This window comes from Urocitellus parryii, chromosome X (genome assembly GCF_045843805.1).
Source record: "Urocitellus parryii isolate mUroPar1 chromosome X, mUroPar1.hap1, whole genome shotgun sequence".
NCBI classification, from domain to species: domain Eukaryota; kingdom Metazoa; phylum Chordata; class Mammalia; order Rodentia; family Sciuridae; genus Urocitellus; species Urocitellus parryii.
In genome coordinates, this window is record NC_135547.1 from 86,897,030 (window position 1) to 86,913,971 (window position 16,942).

Below are 16,942 nucleotides of genomic sequence, written 5' to 3' on the forward strand. Positions count from 1 at the left end.
GGCAAACACTCTACCACTGAGCTAAACCCCCAGCCCAATTGCACACAATTCTGAGTAGTGTAATGAAACTTTGTGCCATTCTTCCAGTGTATCTATGCTATATAATTACATGTTGATTAGTCATTTAGTAATCATCTTGATGATTAGATTGACTATTAGAGTATCTCAGAGCTTGTGTGCAAGTAACCCTTACTTTACTTACTAATGACCCCAAAGCACAAAAGTAGTGGTGCTGGCAATTCATGTATGACAAAGAGAAGCAGTAAAGTACTTCCCTTAATGAAGAAAGAAAAAAATTCTGAAGTTGCTAAGATCTGTAGTAAAAATGAACCTTTTATCCATGTAATTATAAAGAAGGAAAAAGAAATTGAAGCTAGTTTGGCTGTTGTACCTTAACCTGCAGGAGTTATAGTCAAAATATTTAAATGTGAAGTTGGAAAAGGCATTAAATTTGTGTGTATGTCTAAGATAAAAACATGGTATATAAAGGGCTTGGTACCATCAACCATTTCAGGCATCCACTCAGGGGTCTTGGAATATATCCTGGTGGCTGAGGGAAGACCACTTCAATATTGCCTCACAATATTATTGTGAGGTTAGTGGAAATTAGGTGGGTTTAGATCAGTGCCTGCTACATTGTAGATACCTAACTGATAACTAATATTGGTACTTGAGATGAGGTAGCCAGCAATTCAGTCAGATTTTTCCCAGTGACTTCAGGACATCTACTGTAGAAGTCAAATGCTTAAATAAATGATGGTGCCTCTCATTTGCTAGGGCTGCTTTCTGTTTTACAACCTTGGTAGGCCTTTGTTTACTATTATTTACCAGTTAGCACTGTCATTAGGACCATGGAGGGATATACACAAGAGTAAGATAGAATTTATGAGATTAAAACTTGGAGATGATGGTACTATCAAATTAATTCTGTGACAGTGACATCTGTCTCAGTGCAGTAAAATGAAGGTGAGAAAAATTATCCAAGCATAAGAAAATATCTTGGGTATTTTTATCCAGGAATAATATGGGCCTATGGAAAGTATTCAGCACACTGGGCAAGAAAGGCAGTAAGGCATTCTAGGTAGGTAAACCCAAGTGAGCAAAGATGGAAGTAGGAGTAATTTAGAAAACAGGTGGTTATGAAATTAACCTGGTAGGAGTGGGATATTGGGGAATTGCAAGACAGTTTTGTGATATTCTTATTCTGTTGTCTTTTATTATTCTATCCCAGAATGTGTAGTGAAAGAAGTTCTATACCTAGAACCTTGAGATTTTCTTAAAATTTTGCTGCAGATTAGTTTTAGACATTCTTGTTTATTCTTTTAAAAAATATTTTGTTAGTGGTCAGTGGATCTTTATTTACATGCAGTGATGAGAATCAAACCCTGTGCCTCACACATGCTAGGCAAACACTCTACCACTGAGCCATGATCCTAGCCCCTCTTAATACATGAATAATTGACTTTGTTTAGTGATTCTTAATTGAGGGTGTGCATCAGAACCTTTTGGAAACCATTTTGAAATGTGTGTTTGGATCACATTCAGGAAATTGTTTCAGCAGATCTGAGGTCAGATCCAGGTTAGTATATTTGGAAAAGCTCTTCTGGTTATTGTGATTTACATTCCTTGTATCTTAGGAACCAACAGATTAGTTTAAAATCATTAATCCTTGGCTTTCTGGAGTTGAAATCACTTGGGTAGAACTGGGTGCAGTGGCATATGCCTGAAATTCCAGTGACTCAGGAGGCTAAGGCAGGTGGATCTCAAGTTCAAGGCCAGTCTTAGCAAAGCCCTGTCTCAAAATAAAAAAGTAAGAAGGGTTGTTGAAGTAGCTCAGTGGTAAAATATCCCTAAGTTCAATCACCAGTAGAAAAAAAGAAGAAATTACTTGGATTGTAGAATAATCAGCGTCAGACCAGTGAAAGATTAGATGTTGTAGTGAACAGAACATGGATTTTTCAAAAAAAAAATTTTTAGTTGTCAATGAACCTTTATTTTAAATAATTATATGTGGTTCTAAGAATTGAACCCAGTGCCTTACATGTACTAGGCAAGTACTCTACTACTGAGCTACAACCCCAGCCCCAGAACATGGATTTTAATGTTAATCTGACACACATCACTGCTTCCTAGCTCTGAGCATGGCACCTAACCTCTCTCAGCCTCAGTTTCCTCATCTGTAAAATATGGTTTATGATGCTTATGTGATCCTGTTAGGATGAAAGAACATATCACACTGCACTTTTCCTGATGTTTATGTGACTGATAAACTGCAAGAAACTATCACCAGGGGACAACATAAAACTACTTGTATCCTAACACATCTTGGAGTTAATCATAAATCTAGGTATACCCAAATACCTAGGTGGTTACTTTGTCTAAATATAAAATAACATAGACCTTGCTTCACTTATCTGCTTATCAGTGTACCTCCCTTTATGTGACATAATATGTGGCATTATTGTCAACACTAACTAAACTCTTTTTCCATAGCAAAAATTTAAAGCATTGAAACTTCTGTTGGACTCCAGAAAATTATAAACCCTTTACAACTTAAATGAAAAACAGGTAAATTGAGTTTAACAAAATTATCAAGGTCCATAGGGTCTTGAGCTGACATCTAGGATTTTCTCATTATAATTGTGTTACCTTGGAGATAATAAGTTAAAATAGGGGTGGGGGCTAATAGTAGTTATACTAATAGTAATTATGGCCTCATAAGGTTATTGTGAATATTTAACAAGTTAATGCATGTTAAGTATTTGTAACATTGCTTCATACATATTCAGTATCTGTTAGTCATCATTAGTGTTATCATGCACTAGGGCTTATGTGGGAGCCAGACATATAAAAAGTCTCTGTAGAAGCCAATATATAGGTAACATTAATATGCTTCAAGTGTAGCAGTAGAGGTGCATACAGGAGGGGTATGTAACAGTCTGTCACTGTTCCATGAAAAATAATTCTCTCAAGCTAGGCATGGTGGTGGCACATGCCTGTAATCCCAGGAGCTTGGGAGGCTGAGGCAGGAGGATCATGAGTTCAAAGCCAGCCTCAGAAAAAATGAGGCACTAAGCAACTCAGTGACACCCTGTCTCTAAATAAAATACAAAATAGGGCTGGGGATGTGGCTCAGTGGTCAAGTGACCCTGAGTTTAAGCCCTGGTACTCAAAAAAAAAAAAATAGTTCTCTCAGCTGGTGGTGGTGGTGCACACCTGTAATCCCAGCAACTGGGGAGGTTGAAGCAGGAAGATCAAATGAATGAGGCTAACTTCAGCAATTTAGCAAGGCCTGAAGCAACTTAGTAAGTCTAAACTGTCTAAAATTAAAAAAAAAAGGCTGGGAGCTTAGCTGGTGGTTAAGCACACTGGGCTCAACCTCTAGTACCAACCCAAACAAAAAATGCTCTCCACAAAGGTGCTGGTACAATGGAAAATGTATGTGTACTGGAGTCAGATCAATCTGTGTTTTAATTGTTTACCACTCATTATGCCACTCTGGGGACAGCCAACCTCTTAACAGCCTTTGTTTCCCCATTTCTAAAATGGGGTGAAGTTTCTGACATCTTTGTGTTGGAAGTGCCTTAGGTGTGTGCTCTTGCAGTATAAACTGCTTCTAAGATAAAAAGCATGAATTTTAAAAAAGAAATGAATGTCAGTTTCTGTTTCTACATTCATTCTGAGGTTTTCATCCAAACGTACCTTGTCATGGCTGATCTGATGATAATGTAGGTAAAATATGCATAGTACATAATAGATTGTGAGCAATAATTAATGGTTTTATTATTTTTCTAACAAAGATCTTCTCTGTCATTGTTTGAAAGTTATGCAATATATACCATGTTAATTTTAGCCTTCTGATTTTGAAGAGTTTAGGCCAACTTTCATAAAAGAAGTAAAACATACTGGGAATTTTGAGTGAACACATGTACAATTCTGTCTTTGTTTATAGAAATAATCAAGTTTTAGGCCGAGAGAACACTCTGGTTTTGTTTTTGCTCTTTTTAAATATATTCTGCGCAACCACATGTAAATTTCATCAAATTATAAAATTTTCCTGACTTATAACAGTGCAGACCAGTTTTGTGGCATATGAAATGTTTTTTTTTTTTTTTTTCTCTCCTAGGTCTTTCAGAGCCTTGAAGATCACCATTTGGAAGTAGTGGCTTTTTTCAGGGAAAATGGCTTCCATGGCCTTCTTGCCCATGACTCCGAGTATGCACTCTACAATATTCCCTCTTACTACAGTTCCCATGCTCTGAAACTGAGCTGGAATGGGAAGAACCTTACTACTAACCAGTTTCTGATGCAGGAGGTGGCCAAGCAGCTGGGCCTCAAGCGGATGAATTTTCCCATATTTGCTGCACTGCTAGGTATGTAGTCCAAAAGAAAAAGTCCAAGTAAATTGTCCTCTTCCATTATTAAGGATTAAAAACTTGAGTGATTTAGCCTATCATCATTGGGTTCATCTTTTTTAAAATTCTCATGCCAAACACCATGATGCAGAAAACACAGTGGATACTTGGACTTCTTTGTGGGACACCCTAAAACTCAGAATGTTTGACTCATGGATTGTTACAGGATATTCCAAAACATTATTTGTATTCTTGTAAAACTTATTATTTTTTTTACATTTTATAACTGTTTTATGCAGAGTACTATCTTAGGCTAAATGTTTCATTTGTCCTAGTTATTTTGGTTCCTCACTCAGATAATTAGCATTTCTTTCCCAGTGTCTAAATTTAGATCAGGAACACAAATTATTGATTATATTTTTCTTTTTCTCTTCATTTCTTTTGTACTAATATTTTATTATGAAAATTTCCATAATACAGCAAAACTGAAAGAATTTTGCAATGAAAACACTATATCCACCACCTATATTCTACCATTAACATTTTACAATACTTGCTTTATCATATATTTTATCCATTCCTCTATCCCTCTATTATACTGTCTTTTAAGGATGTATTTAAAGTAAATTCTGGAGAGTGGATTATGTTTTGAATTGGTTTTCCAAGTAATTACAACCTAAAGGTTAACATATTTATGTTAGATGTGATCACTGCTCTGTAATTCCAAAGGATATGAGTTTGAGTAACCTAAGAGTATCAGCACAAGTTTTGGAATTAGGCCTCGTGCAAATCACTGAAGTCACACTTTGCCCATTTCAATTTTCTCATCTGGGAAATGGGAATAATAATACCTCATAGTATTATTGATGAGGTTAAATGAAACGAGATATAAAATGCTCAGCACTTATTGGAAAGTAATTAATTTTGTTGCTGCTATTATAAAAGGCAGCATAACTACATGATAGGTAATAGAATGAGCTTGGAATTATAGACTTAGCTTTTCATCCTGGTATGTACATACCTAGAGCCAAGTGACCAAAATTGTCTAAACCTCAGTTTCCTTATCTGTAAATGGAAATAATACTATCATGCATTGATATTATAAAAATGATACATATAATACACATGATATGTAGTAGGTAATCAACACATCACTACTGTAATTATTATATTAAGAATATCGACCTATGTTAATTATTTGGTCATTTTCTCTCCCAGGATCTTTTTCATGGCCTGGGGGTTCCAGGAAACATTGGTATAGTCAATAAATGACAAATGTACTTTATAGGTAACCACATTCTCCCAGATGAGGACTTGGCTGCTTTTCACTGGAGCCTCTTGGGACCAGAACATCCTCTTGCATCCCTTAAGGTAATGTGTCCCTTTTCCTGCCTGTACACATTAGAGGGTAATCAAGTTTTAGAATTTGATGGAATAATTATCTTTCATTAGATTCAAAACACTTCAGATACAGATAAAATTAGTTGTAATAATATCCTTATAAGAATCCATACATATCTATAAAGAAAAATACTAATATCCCACTAGTAAAATAATGAACAAAGAACTGATACAGACAATTCACCAAAGAGGAAATATAGTGGCCGATAATACTATGACTAGATGTTCAACATCTCTAGTGACCAGGCATGTGAATTAAATGAGCAGTATGATATTTTTTTGTTAACAGTTAAGCAAATATTGAAAAATTAGTCTACTGCTATCAAGGCTGGGCTGAGACTGATGCCCACCTACACTTCTGGTGGTAGTGTAAGATTGTGATTGTATTGTATTTCTCTTATTCTCTCACTTTCCTAGATGACTGTTTCATATTGTCTCTTTCTTCCAGCCTAAATACTTCTTTATTTGCTCATTCTCAGTACATAATCCCCCTTCCTTTTCACTGAGAAAATGGAAGCAACGGGAAGAGAACTTTCATAAGCTCCCAAACCCTCCTTACCTCACCAGCATATATCTGTGTGCCCATGTGCTCCTGTTAACTGTGGATGACCTGTCCATGCTCCTATCAAAAGCCAACCCCTCCACTCACATTAGATTCTATCCCCTCTTGCCAATTTAAGGGCATTTGTATAGCAATTCTTCTCCTTCTTCACATCATCTATTTTTCTTTCTTCATTGTTTTTCCCCCACCAAATGTATAAACACATCCATCTTAAAAGATAAAACAAGTCGGGCATGGTGGCGCATGCCAGCGGCTTAGGAGGCTGAGGCAAGAGGATCATAAGTTCAAAGACAGACTCAGAAATTTAGTGAGGGAGGCCCTAAGCAACTTAGTGAGACCTTGCAAAATAAAAAAAAATGGCTGGGGTATATATAGTGATAAAGCACCTCTGAGTTCGACCCCAGGTACCAAAAAATAAAAGTAAAACCCCACTGACCCCCCCCAAAATAAAAATAAAAACCCACTAACACCCAAACTGCTACATATTTCTTCTCATATCAAAGTCTTCTAAAGAGTTGTCTACTATTAAGCTGCTTACTATCCTCCTCTCCTGTTTTCTCTTCAATCCGATTTGCTGAATTTGCCCTTGACCTTGTCAGTAACCTCCAAGTTAATAGACCCAGTGACCAGTTATCTGTTTTCATCTTCCTTGACCAATTGGCAGCATTTGACATGGTTGCTCATTCTTCATTTGTCTTTAAGGAAAGCACTCTCTTCAGATTTCCTCCTGTCTCACTGATTGCTGCATCTCGGTGTCCTCTGTTATTCTCTTATCTTAAAAATGTGAAGTGCCCCAGAGTTCTATCCTGGTTTTCTTCTCTTCTATCTACACACATGATTTCATCCAGTCTCATGACTTTATGATATTCTGCCCATTGCCTCCAGCTCTAACCTCTCTCAAATTCCAAATTCTAATATCTATCTACTAAACATCTTCATTTATATATATAAATGGGCATCTTTTTTCCCCCAGTTTTTAGGGATTGAATCAAGGGGTGCTCTACTACTGAGCTACACTCCTTGCCTTTTCTGTTTTTTTTTTTTATTTTGAGACAGTTTAAGGCAAAATAGGCTTTGAAATTTAATCTTCCTCCCTCAATCTCTGAGTCTCTGAGATCACAGACATGCACCACCATTATTTCTTGCCTGGATTATTGCAATAGCTTACTAATGGATGGTTCTGTGCCTATACTGTCTTCCCACCCCAGTCTGTTTTCAGTGTATCAATAGATGTCACTCACCCAATCGTTACCACATTCTATAAACCCCTATACTGTCTGGCCCCCTGTTATACCTCTGATCTCATGTTAGAACCTCTGTACTTGACATTTCTTCTACTTGGAATGCCTTTTACTCTCACATAGCCATTTCCTCACTCCTAGAATTTTCTCAATAAGACCTTTCCTGATCACTCTTAAATTTTATACACATACCCATTTAAAATTTTATGTGTACACACACATATTTGCACCTGCACACATACATGTACTTGAATTCCATGTTCCTTCTCTACTTATGTCTTTTTTTCCTAGCTTTTATCTACCTCTAGCACACTATATATTTTACTTATTTATTAATTTTGACTCCCCTCACCCCATACCAACACACTTATACTAGAATTTAAGCTCCCACATGGGCAGAAATTTGTGTTTCTTGTTCACTGCCATGTCCTTGGTACTTAGAGCAGTACTAGCACATAGTGTGCAGTAAATATTTTTTAAAGGGAAAAAATGGTACATCATTTTGTCAAAACAGTTTTTATCAAAGCATTTAAGAACATTATACTCTAATTCAGTAATTACCATTTGAATAAGCTTATAATTAATTGGAAAGTGGGCAATAAGTCACACCCACATTTCATCATAGCATCAAAATTTTTCTTTAAAACATTTTCAAGTATCAAGCCTATTTCAAGTGACACATGCCTGTAATCCTAGTTACTCGGGAGGCTGAGACAGGAATATTGCAAGTTCAAGGCCAGCCTGTGCAATTTAGTGAGGACCTGTCTCAAAATGAAATTTTATAAAGGGCTAGAAAGGCTGGGCTTTGTGGCACACACCTGTAATCCCAACAACTGGGTAAGCTGAGTCAGGAGAATCATAAGTTTGAAGCCAGCCTCAGAAACTTAGCGAGGCCCTAAACAACTTATTAAGATCCTGACTCAAAATTTTAAAATTTGGGGGGTTGTGGCTCAGTGGTAGAGCGCTTGTGCTGCACATGTGAGCTACTGGGTTTGGTTCTCAGCACCACATAAAATAGATAAGTAAAACAAAGGTATTATGTCCATGTTCAGCTAAAAAAAATTAAAAAGAAAATGAAAATTAAAAACGGGACAGGCATGGTGACGCACACTTGTAATCCCAGTGGCTCAGGAGGTTGAGGCAGGAGGATCTCGAGTTCAAAGCCAGCCCCAGCAAAAGTGAGGCACTAAGCAACTCAGACCCTGTCTCTAAATAAAATACTAAATAGGGCTGGGAATGTGGCATAGTAGTTAAGTGACCCTGAGTTCAATCCCTGGTACCAAAAAACATAAAATAAAAACAAAAAAGGTCTGGGGATGTGGCTCAATGGTTAAATGCCCTTGTGTTCAATCCTTGGCACCAAAAAATTTTAAAAGAGCTGGGGATGTAGCTTAGAGGTAGAGCACTTACCTATCATGTGTGAAACCCCATATTCCATCCCCAGTACTGAAAAAGTTATGTAAATAAGATTTTGCTAACATTGCTGGGATTTGTTGTTGATATATATATGTATATGTGTATATATATGTGTATGTGTGTGTGTGTGTGTATAGTGTGTATTTTAAAGCAAAATGCCATAATTCATGTTATTTCAACCCCACATTCTTTGGTATATATATCACTAAAGAACTTGAGCATTTTCTTACACAAGCACACTGCCATTATCACTAACAGACAATGCTAATCTCTTGGTATAATCTAACATCTAGTCCATTTTCAGGTTTTACTGATTATCTCAAAAGGGCATTTTTGTGATTAATTCAAATCAGGATCCAAAGATGATCCACACATTGTAACATTTCTTTTAATAACAAAAAGTTGGAAACAGGGCTGGGGCTGTAGCTCAATGGTAGAGCGCTTGCCTTGCATGAGTGAGGCACTGGGTTTGATCCTCAACACCACATAAAAATAAATAAAGATATTTTGTAAAAAGTTGGAAGCAGATAAAACATCTCATGAAAGAGAACTAGCTGATTATGGCAGTGTCATCAGACAATTTTTATTTATGTAGTAGGATTAAATATGGTATGTTTTTATGTCTTTATATTTTTCCAATCTTTTCCAGGTCCTTTGTACTGAGAATAAGGGGAGAAAAAAAAAACTATTTTAAATGTAGTTTAACTATCTCAGTGATTTATTTAATTCCATATCTCATCCCCACCTAACTTTTTTCTAAATGATCCATCTTTTCCTGAAAAAAAAAAAAATCTATGGCACTTGTGATTGAACTCAGGGAAAATCTACCACTGAGTTACATCCTTAGATCTTTTAAAATTGTGAGACATGGACTTGATAAATTGCTGAAGCTGCTCTCAAACTTACAATCCTCCTTCCTCAGCCTCCCAAGTACCTGGGATTACAGGGTTGAATTACTACGTCCTGTTTAGTGATCCATCTTGACACTAGTAACCATTCTTTATCTTGCCTTTTCTAGGTTCGAGCTCATCAACTGGTTCTTCCACCCTGTGATGTGGTGATCAAGGCTGTTTCTGAGTATGTTAGTTCTATCAAAGACCCTTCAAACCTGGATGTGGTTGGGAAGGATGTTTTCAAACAATCTCAGGTGAGCTAGCCTTCTCTTTCCTAAGAATTGACAGTTGTCTTAATTTCTCCAGCAACACCAGCAAGTCTCCTGTTGTTTTCAATGACATATAACTTCTCTTTGCTTGTCTCCTCCGATCTTATAGATTAAAGCCCCCAAATTTCATTTCCTTTAGAATATTATTAGGCTTGGATTGAAAGGGTTTTTTTTTTAACTGATGATTAACGTAAAATAATCCCTCTAGAAAATACAATACATAAGGGAAAAAATTAACTTAAAATACCATTACCAGTTTCTATGTAGTGATATTTTAAGTGAATTGTTTAAATTAATCTGACATATCTCCTTCTAATCAATTTTTTCCAGTACGGAGGATCAAACTTAGGGCCTCCTATATGCAAGGCAAATTCTCTACCACAGACCTACATCCCCAGCCATTTTTTAAGCCAATATTTGCTTCCGTTTTATTTATTTATATATGACAGTGGAATGCATTACAATTCTTATTACACATATAGAGCACAATATTTCATATCTCTGGTTGTATACAAAGTATATTCACACTAATTCGTGTCTTCATACATGTACTTTGGATAATAATGATCATCACGTTCCACCATCATTTCTAACCCCATGCCCCCTCCCTTCCCCTCCAACCCCTCTGCCCTATCTAGAGTTTGTCTATTCCTCCCATGGAACCACCATTTGAACCAGCTATCCCTCTCCTCGTTCTATACCCAAAAGACTTAAAAACAGCATACTACAGGGACACAGCCACATCAATGTTTATAGCAGTACAATTCACAATAGCTAAACTATGGAACCAACCTAAATGGCCTTCAGTAGATGAATGGATTAAAAAATGTGGCATATATACACAATGGAATATTACTCAGCAATAAGAGAGAATAAAATAATGGCATTTGCAGGTAAATGGATGGAGTTAGAGAAGATAATGCTAAGTGAAGTTGCCCAGCCATTTTTTTTAAGAGAGAGAGAGAGAGAGAGAATTTTTTTTAATATTTATTTTTCAGTTTTCGGTGGACACAACATCTTTATTTTATGTGCTGCTGAGGATTGAACCCTGCGCCCAGCGTATGCCAGGCGAGCACATTACCGCTTAAACCACATCCCCAGCCCAACCCAGCCATTTTTTATGTAAATTTTAACATAAAGGAGGTCTTACTTAGTGGAGGATTAAATGGGTAATGAAAAAGACACTTAAAATGAGTGCACTAAATCATGAATCAAAATTTCATGGTTATTTATGGGAGAAAGGACTCAATTGGGATTTTTTTTTTTTTTTTTTTTTTTGGTACTGCGAAATTGAACTCGGGGACACTTAACCACTGAGCCACATCTGCAGCCCTATTTTGTAATTGATTTAGAGACAGGGTCTCACTGAGTTGCTCAGCACCTCTTTTTTGCTGAGGCTGGCTTTGAACTCACGATCCTCCTGCCTCAGCTGCCTGAGTTGCTGGGATTCCAGGTGTGTGCCACTGTGTCAGGCTTCAATTGGAATTTTATCCTAACAAAATTAAACTAAAAATTATGAAAATATGTTGGTTTTATTTTTAGCAAATTGATTATCTTTTTGTAAGAACACTCAAGCCTATCCCAAACCCATGGCACCATCAGTTATTCTCTGTCACTGAAGTTTTGTATTCTGGAAATGTCATATGAATGGAATCAGTCATACAGTAGATAATCTTTTGAGATTTCTTTTATTCAATATAAAATTCATTCAAGGGCTGGGGATGTGGCTCAAGCGGTAGCGCGCTCGCCTGGCATGCGTGCAGCCCGGGTTCGATCCTCAGCACCACATACCAACAAAGATGTTGTGTCCGCCAAGAACTAAAAAATAAAAATATTAAAAATTCAAAAAAAAAATTCATTCAATATAATGCTGAGTTGTTGCATGTTACACATGTCAATAATTTGTTCCTTTTTATTGTTGAGTAATATTTGTTGTATGGATATACCACATGTTTTTTTATTCATTCACTCCTAAAGGTTATTTAGGTTATTGTGGTTTTTTTTGAGGGGGGGCTGGAGATTGAACCCGGGGACTTGTACATGCTAGGCAAGTACTCTAACAACTGAGCTATATCCCCAGCCCCTATTTAGATTGATTATAATTTTGGTGATTATGAATACAAAAGCTATAAATAGTTGTACACAGGTTTTTGTGTGGACATTAGTACATATCTGGGAGTGGAATTTTTGTGTCATATGGTAAGCATATGTTTAAATTTGTAAAGACCTTGCTAAACCAGTCACTATTCCTTTTTTACCAGTGCTTGATCAGTAATTTTTAAAATGCATTTATTTTTTTTCTTGATACCAAGGAGTGAACTCAGGAGTGTTTAACCACTGGGCTACCGCCCCAGCCCTTTTTTTATTTTTTATTTTTTTATTTTTGAGACAGGGTCTTGCTTAGTTAGGGCCTTGTTAAGTTGCTGTGGCTCACTTTGAATTTGTGATCCTCCTGCCTAAGCCCCTGGGTTATAGGTGTATGTCACCACACATCTCTTATTTACTTATTATTATTTTGGTACTTGGGATTGAACACAGGTATATTTAACCACTTAGCCACATCCCTAGTCCTTTTTATTTTTATCTTGATATAAGGTCTAAATTGTTTAGATCTTGCTGAGTAATTGAAGCTGACTTTTCAAGTCACTGGAATTACAGGTGCGTGCCACCATGCCCAGCCATTGAAATAATTTTTTTATTATATGCATTTTTTAATCTTTATTTTATTTCTTTTTATGTGGTGTTGAGGATCAAACCCAGTGCCTCACATGTGCTAGGCAAGTACTTTACCACTGAGCCGCAGCCACAGCCCCCCATTTAACTTATTTTTATTTTATCTTACCAGAAAAGAATTCAGGGCCTCAAACATGCTGGGCACTGAGCCACAAACATTTTACCACTGAGCCACACTTCTACCCCTCATTACAGTTTTAATTTCCTTTTCCCAAATACTAATGATAAAAATGTTTTTTTCTGATTTATTTGCTTGTATCTTCTTTGGTGAATGGTCTGTTGAAAAATAGTCTTTTGCCCATTTTTGAAAATTTTTTTAGTTGTCAAAGGATCTTTATTTTATTTATTTATATGTGGTTCTGAGTATTGAACCCACTGCCTCATACATGCAAGGCAAGCACTCTACCACTGAGCCACAACCCCAGCCCTCTTTTGCCCATTTTTAAAGTTCATTTGTTTGCTTAAATGTTGAGCTTTGAGAATTTCTTATATATTCTGCATCTGAGTTCTTTGTCATGTATCTGGTTTACAAGTATTTTCTTCCAGGTTGTTTTTTTTTTGTTGTTGTTGTTGTTGTTGTTGTTGTTTGTTTTTTATTGGTTGTTCACAACATTACAAAGCTCTTGACATATCATATTTCATACATTAGATTCAATTGGGTTATGAACTCCCAATTTTACCCCAAATGCAGATTGCAGAATCACGTCGGTTACACATCCACAATTTTACATAATGCCCTATTAGTAATTGTTGTATTCTGCTACCTTTCCTATCCCCTACTATACCCCCTCCCCTTCCCTCACATCTTCTCTCTCTACCCCATCTACTGTAATCCATTTCTCTCCTTGTTTATTTTCCCATTCCCCTCACAACCTCTTATATGTAATTTTGTATAGCAATGAGGGTCTCCCTTCATTTCCATGCAATTTCCCTTTTCTCTCCCTTTCCCTCCCATCTCATGTCTCTGTTTAATGTTAATCTTTTCTTCCTGCTCTTCCTCCCTCTCTGTTCGTAGTTGCTCTCATTATATCAAAGAAGACATTTGGTATTTGTTTTTTAGGGATTGGCTAGCTTCACTAAGCATAATCTGCTCTAGTGCCATCCATTTCCTTGCAAATTCCATGATTTTGTCATATTTTAGTGCTGCGTAATATTCCATGGTGTGTAAATGCCACATTTTTTCTTATCCGTTCATCTATTGAAGGGCATCTGGGTTGGTTCCACAGTCTAGCTATTGTGAATTGTGCTGCTATGAACATCGATGTGGCAGTATCCCTGTAGCATGCTCTTTTAAGGTCTTCAGGGAATAGTCCAAGAAGGGCAATAGCAGGGTCAAATGGTGGTTCCATTCCCAGCTATCCCAGGAATCTCCATACTGCTTTCCAAATTGGCTGCACCAATTTGCAGTCCCACCAGCAATGTATAAGTGTACCCTTTTCTCCACATCCTCGCCAGCACTTGTTGTTGTTTGACTTCATAGTGGCTGCCAATCTTACTGGAGTGAGATGGTATCTTAGGGTGGTTTTGATTTGCATTTCTCTGACTGCTAGAGATGGTGAGCATTTTTTCATGTACTTGTTGATTGATTGTATATCCTCCTCTGAGAAGTGTCTGTTCAGGTCCTTGGTTCCAGGTTGTTTTTTAATTTCATTAGCATCTTTTATAGAATAAAATTTTTAATTTCCATCAGTTTTTATCATTAATGGATCATGCTTTTGGTATCCTGTCTAAGAAGAACTCATTGTCTAATTGCATGCATGATAATTTTCTCTTTTTGAAGTTAAATAGTTATGCATTTTACATTTAGAACAAATCATTAACTTATAGTTCATTTCTTTATAATATGTTAGGAGTTTTTGTTCGTTTTCTCGTTTTGTTTTTGCAGAGGGATACCTAGCTGTTTCCACACAGCTTGTTTAAAAGACCATCTTTTCTCTGTTGAATTGCCTTTGCAGTTTTGTCAAAAATCATTTGGTTAAATTGCATGGGTCTATTTCTGTATTCTCTTATGTTCAGTTGATCCATGTGTCTGTCCTTTTCCAGCAGCACACTGATTATTGTAACTTTATAGTAAGGCTTAAAATTGAGTAGTGATTTCTCCAGTTTTATTCTTATATATATTAGTTGTAGATGGGCACAATACCTTTATTTTTATTTTTATGTGGTGCTGAGGATCAAACTCAGTGCCTTCCACATACGAGATGAGCACTCTACCACTTAACTACAACCCCACCTAAGTTTTAGAATAGTTTTATTTATTTATAACTATAGGGAAAAAATCCTTGTGGGATTTTGATTGGAACTGTGTTAAATATATAGATGGCTTTGGTTAGTCTTTGAATTCATGAATATGATATGCCTCTATTATTTGGTCATGTTTATTTTCTTTCATCAACTGCATGTTTTAGAGTTTTTAGCATGTCATGCATATGGTTTTTAGTATTTATACTTATTTCCTATTTGTGGCATGTATTGTCATTAATGTTATTTTGTTCCATTTTTAATTGTTCAATGATGATATAAAGGAATGATTTAGTTTTGTTTATTGACCTTATAAATTGTGACCTTTGTAAACTCTCTTATTCTGGAAGGTTTTTTTGATAGACTTCTTGGGATTTTCTGTGTAGTTGTTCATGTTGTCTATGAACACAGTTTTATTTATTTATTTTTCATCCTACATGCCCTTATTTATGTTCACTTACTGTATTATTTAAGATTTCCAAATGATGCTGAATAGAAATGTTGCAAGTGGACATCCTTTTCTTGTTCCTGATCTTTAGAGAAAGCAGTCAATAGTCATTGAATGTGACATTAGTTGTAGGTTTTATAGATGTATGTTTTCAGGTTAAGGAAGTTGTCTTCTATTCTTGGTTTGCAGAATGTATAGTGTATTTTTCCAAATGCAATTTATCTATTCATTGATAAAATCATACTGTTTTCTTCCTTAGTCCAATAATATTTTGGATTGATTATTTAATATTGAGCAAACTTGATCATGATATATTATTCTCCCACCCCACCCCACCCCCTTTTTTATATAGCTGGATTTGAATTTGGTATTTTGTTGAGTATTTTTTTAATTTATTTTTTAGTAGTTGGACACAATACCTTTATTTTATTTATTTATTTTTATGTGGTGCTGAGGATCAAACCCAGGGCCTCACATTTGTGAGGCGAGTGCTCTACCACTGAGCCACAACCTCAGCCCCTTATTGAGTATTTTTAAATTTTGTTTATTTTGAAAGAATTTTGGTCTGTAGTTTTGTTTTTAATATTTGTTTTTTAGTTGTAGGTGGACACAATACCTTTATTTTATTTTTATATGGTGCTAAGGATCTAACCCAGTGCCTCACGCATCCTAGGTGAGCATTCTACCACTGAGCCACAACCCCAGCCCTGGTCTGTAGTTTTTTGTTTGTTTGGTTTTTGTTTTATTTTTGTGCTGTGTTGGTCTGGTTTTGTTATCAGGGTAGTGTTGGAGTCAGGAGTTTACAAGTACTCCTCTTCTGTTTTTAAAGGAATTATATAGAGTTAGTGTTATTTCTTCTTTGTTTCACATGATTTATCAGTAATGTATCTGGCATAGATTTCTTTGACCTTATTCTGTTTAGAATTTGATGAGCTTCTTGAATTTCTAAATTTGCATTTCAATAAATTTGGTCAGATTTTAGCTATTATTTCTTCAAATAGATTCTCTGCTCACATTCTTTCTCCTTTTCCTTCTGTGACCCAGAGAACCAATTTAGACCTTTTGGTGTTATCCCCTAGATTTCTGATACTCTGTTCTCTTTTTTGTGGGGGGCAATTAGGGATTGAACTTGGGGTCCCTCAACTAATACTGAGCCACATCCCTAGCCCTATTTTTTTTTTCATTTTATTTAGAGACAGGGTCTCATTGAGTTGCTTACTACCTCACTTTTGCTGAGACTGCCTTTGAACTCTCGATTCTCCTACCCCAGCCTTCCAAGCCACTGGGATTACAGGCATATGCCACCATGCTGGCTTTCTATGTCTTCTTCTTTTTTCTTTTTTTTTTTTTGAAGAAATTATTTTTCTTTTTTTATCATACTGG

The 16,942-nt window shown here is 36.2% G+C and overlaps 1 protein-coding gene across 3 annotated transcripts in view; it reads left to right on the plus strand.

Annotated features, from left to right (window-relative positions):
* Nucleotides 1–16,942, plus strand: part of Fam120c (family with sequence similarity 120 member C) — a 126,261-nt gene that overhangs the window by 29,977 nt on the left and 79,342 nt on the right. For all 3 annotated transcript variants that reach the window (XM_026407410.2, XM_026407412.2, XM_026407411.1), the window contains exons 2-4: nucleotides 4,127–4,373; nucleotides 5,644–5,726; nucleotides 9,994–10,122. In XM_026407410.2, coding sequence (XP_026263195.1) covers nucleotides 4,127–4,373; nucleotides 5,644–5,726; nucleotides 9,994–10,122 — 459 coding nt within the window. The remainder of the gene's footprint in view (nucleotides 1–4,126; nucleotides 4,374–5,643; nucleotides 5,727–9,993; nucleotides 10,123–16,942) is intronic.